General features: G+C 41.2%; 1 protein-coding gene across 1 annotated transcript in view; it reads right to left on the reverse strand.

Moving 5' to 3' along the window:
- The window catches only part of LOC101863064 (chloride channel protein A), a gene marked incomplete in the record, with an annotated part of 79,438 nt that overhangs the window by 21,762 nt on the left and 53,403 nt on the right, over nt 1-4,273 (reverse strand). The window contains 4 exon segments of the mRNA XM_035972956.1: nt 364-517; nt 1,769-1,927; nt 2,354-2,437; nt 3,547-3,690. Of these exon segments, the coding sequence (XP_035828849.1) occupies nt 364-517; nt 1,769-1,927; nt 2,354-2,437; nt 3,547-3,690 (541 nt within the window).

A 4,273-nucleotide genomic window follows, 5' to 3' on the forward strand; every position in this document is an offset into this window, starting at 1 on the left:
AGAGAGAGAGAGAGAGAGAGAGAGAGAAATCAATGGAGAGAGAAGAGCGTGTGTTTTCATATCAAATTTAAAACTTTCACGTCTTACATTGATTACCTAGTTACCAATGCCAGTACAGAAAAGTCACTCATTTGTCCCCAGCGTTGTGTGAACTTTCAATTGTATTTGCAAATGACCATGTACAATTATATTGATAGGTCGAGACTGGGGATTATTCTTTATTAGCAAGCTCTACTAAAAGGATCTTATTTGACATTTCGACAACATTTCTGGGTAGGTGTCACAGCGTTTTACATGGAAACATACAATAGTAGTTCTAGCATAAAGAAAGGAGCTGGTATAAGTACAAACACAGATGTGGGAAAGTTGGCAATTAAAAACAAACGTAAAAGAAGCTCAAACTTACGGGGAATGTGTTGAACCTAACGAGACCAGGGTTAGACAGTTGCGTTGGATGACCCTCGAAGGCACTAAGAAGCACGTTGGTGGAGAAACAGGCAATCATAGCAGAGAAGAACTGGGGAACAAAAGCAAGGACAAAATAATTTGCAATCTCAACCAAGGAAAAAAACAACTAAAGGCAGCTCTATTGATCCCCTGGGGGCATTTGTTTAACAATGACATTTATAACTGTCGAAGTATTGTAGCACAAGTGTAACATATAACAACTTTTCCATTTTTAAAGTCCCAAATGTCTATCTGGCTGCCCTCTTTTATAGCAAAGGTTGATATATTATCATACTTTACTCGAGGAAAATGCCCGTAAACATTCGTCTAAAACCTGTTTCAGCTACCCTGTTTAACACTCAACCAAGAGGTTTTACCATTAATATACTGACAGTGGGCGCAAGGTTATTCTGTCTCTCTGAAGACAAAAGAATGTTGTGATTCAAAAAGGACTTTTAGACTAGTGGTGAATACATCAACGTAAACAGTTGTCTTCTGATCGATGGACTAACAAGCAGTGAAAAAATATTCTTACATGTCGTAATGGCCTGTCATTTTTAAAAACATTTTAAAACTCCTTCCTCTCAGCGCATTGTGTGATAGATGGACGTATTTCCACATTCCTTTCCTGCGAGTCATACGGCCGATCAATTACTTAATAACAAGTCTATTTAACGTACAATCCGTTAATCTTTTATTCTTTTGGTTTTTGTTTTATTCTACGCTAAATCTCATGAGTTACACATTATAATGACCTCAAGTGTGGACGTACTTGTTTCGAAAACACAACAAATAATTTTTACACTTAATTTTTTTGGTGAGTTTTCAAGTTGTGTACCCCGTATGTTCGGTCTAATCAGAGATGGACGCCATAATTGTAGATCCCGCTTTAAGCCTACGACATAGTGCCTTTGACAGTTTTATTCCTTTTAACCGGTTCCTCAGCACAGGTACTCAATATCCAGACGTCAACTTTTATTCTTTTCGGATATAACAATAATTCTTTAATCTCTTCAGTAACACTGTATTATTTGGAGAAAAACCGGGTAACCAGCAACATTTTACTCCCCCCTTGACACAAGTAGACAATTTAGGAGGCCGGCGGCCTTGACCTTTCCTGTCAGGGCCAATTCGGGATATGTGAGGTGCTACATCTATATAGAAAGACAATAATATTCGCTAAAACAAATTACTTATGTTGAGTCGAACTATCGACTTTTGCACGTTAGACGAAGAGTTCAACAATTACACAACAGGTACAGGATCGTTTTACTTGTCTTTGGTAGAGTATCGTACTTAATTGTACGTTAGGGCCACGTACCACTTTCCATACAAGCTCAGTGTTCCAGAAACTGGCAGCTTCCTCCACACTGAAGAGAGTGCCTCCAATGGGAGCGCCGAAGGCCGCGGACACACCGGAAGCTGCTCCGGCAGCCACCAGGTCTCGGATGTTGTGGTCGTTTCGGAACATACCGTACAGCTGAAAGTAAACGGTCAATGTTTCATTTTTTATTTTATTTTGGTTCCTTCTTCGCTGAAGGAGAAGCGTTATTTTGTCTATAGTCATTGATGCAGAAAGGTTTCTCCTCCAACTACTCCTCCCACTACTTCTCGTGCCCATCTCTAGTGTCGACGGAAGTGTCGACGGATCCGTTTGTTTTCCTATTCGTTGTCCTCCTCCTCCTCCTCCTCCTCCTCCTCCTCCTCCTCCTCCTCTTCTTCCTCAAAATCCTCCTCCTCTCTGTAATAATCATCAATATGATTATCTTCAACAATAAGAGCAACACAACTAAAGAAAACAATAACAGAAATAACAGTAACAATAACTACAAAAATAACAATGACAAAGCAATGGTGACACGAAAGACACCAACACTATTATCAAACAAAAGTATCTTTCACTCACGTTGATATCTTTGTTGAACCAAGGTATCCTCCCTTTGCCAAGACCTGCTGCCATGATACCGCCCGAATGAGCCATCGGACCTTCCTGGGGACGGAAGATGTTTTTGAATTAGATACAGCACAGGGGAGTAATAAACTACCGGATAAAAACGGTAATGACGTCACATTTCCATAATATAGTACATCCTCGACTTATTACAAATTTTAGAATTGCATACGATGATTGAGATTTGCATCTTTTAATGAGTTTTTGTGACACCAGAAATATTTAGGGTGTTATCTTGCTTACTCGTTATGGACTACACATAAACTCAGTGAGATACTAGAAAGGTGAGCTTTAATTCCACTAACCCACCTTTTACTGCCAGATTTCTCTAAGATAATTCGTTTCCCAAACTACACACACACTTATACTTACACACACACACACATAGACACACATACGCACACACACACACACACATTACTTACTTACACACACACACACATAGACACACATACGCACACACACACACATTACTTACTTACTTACACACACACACACACACATACGTATACACACATTTACACTCACTCTCTCTCTCTCTCTCTCTCTCTCTCTCTCTCTCTCTCACACACACACACACACACACACACACACACACACAAACACGCACACGTCTTCCTGGATATTAGGAAACTTCATGTTTCTATCTGCTCCATCAATACGACTCAAACTGCAGTTTGACATTTCATTTAAAATGCTTTCTGAGCTGCATGGTTTTTATGAATTCAGTTCTTCCAGTGTGTTGTTAGCTTATGCTCTGGTGTGGTTTGCTCCTTTTTACTAATCAAACATCTGTCCTCCATATCTTCCATCCTCTTTTTATTTGTACATTACTCTTTAGCAACACGTCCAGTACTCTAATCGTCGGCACCTATATAACCTACTTGTGTTACAGGTGCGGTTAAACTCTCACTAAAACGAAATCATTGTGGGTGGTTGGCAGGTGCTCTGGTGTGGTCTGCTTTTTCTTTCCTATCAAACATCTATCGTCCTTATCCCCCCTTCTTCTTTTTTATGTTTGTTACCCTCTTGTAACACCCCTAATCTTCTGGCACTCATAATATTATCTTATGCAGTTGCAAGCGCCGTAAAACCTCTACTAAAACAAACGAAATCATTTGTTTCATCTCTGTGATGATTTTACGTACCTTTCCGCATGCGAGCCCTCCCAAGATGGAGAGGATGACCCCGACACACTTTGCGATGAAGGCTTTGAGTGAGAGAAGTCCAGGCACACGGACTCCGTTCAGGTAGGACTTGATCAGAGGGATGCCGCTACCGGCTGCCATGGGCTAGATAATCCCAGAATAAAGTTGGACAAATCAGAAATTGATGGATGGATGGATGGATGGGTGAATGGATGGATGGGTGAATGGATGGATGGATGGATTGATGGATGGATGGATGGGTGGATGGACGGATGGGTGGATGAATGCATGGATGGATGGATGGATGGATGGATGGATGGATGGAGGGATGGAGGGATGGATGGATGGGTGGATGGATGGATGGATGGAAGGATGAACAGATGAATGGATGGATGGATAGACATATAGAAAAGGGAAGGGGCAAGACGTGAGAGGGGAGAGTCGTTTTAGATCCCAGTGTGAATTCAGACATGCAATGAGGAAATAAATATTCAATGACCGGTAAACATAAAAAGTAGAGTTTTGCGTGTTACAAAATAGATGCGGGTATTCATGATTTTTTATGTCCCCATGCGTGTACTTGTGTTTGTGTTTGTGTGTGCGTGCGTGCGCGCGCGCGCGCGCGCGCGCGTGTGTGTGTGTGTGTGTGTGTGTGTGTGAGTGTGTGTGTGTGTGTGTGTTGCAAACTTGTTTATGTGATTGTGAGTGTGTGTGTGTGTGTGTGTGT

Source organism: Aplysia californica, unplaced genomic scaffold, assembly GCF_000002075.1.
Source record: "Aplysia californica isolate F4 #8 unplaced genomic scaffold, AplCal3.0 scaffold00924, whole genome shotgun sequence".
Classification (NCBI taxonomy): domain Eukaryota; kingdom Metazoa; phylum Mollusca; class Gastropoda; order Aplysiida; family Aplysiidae; genus Aplysia; species Aplysia californica.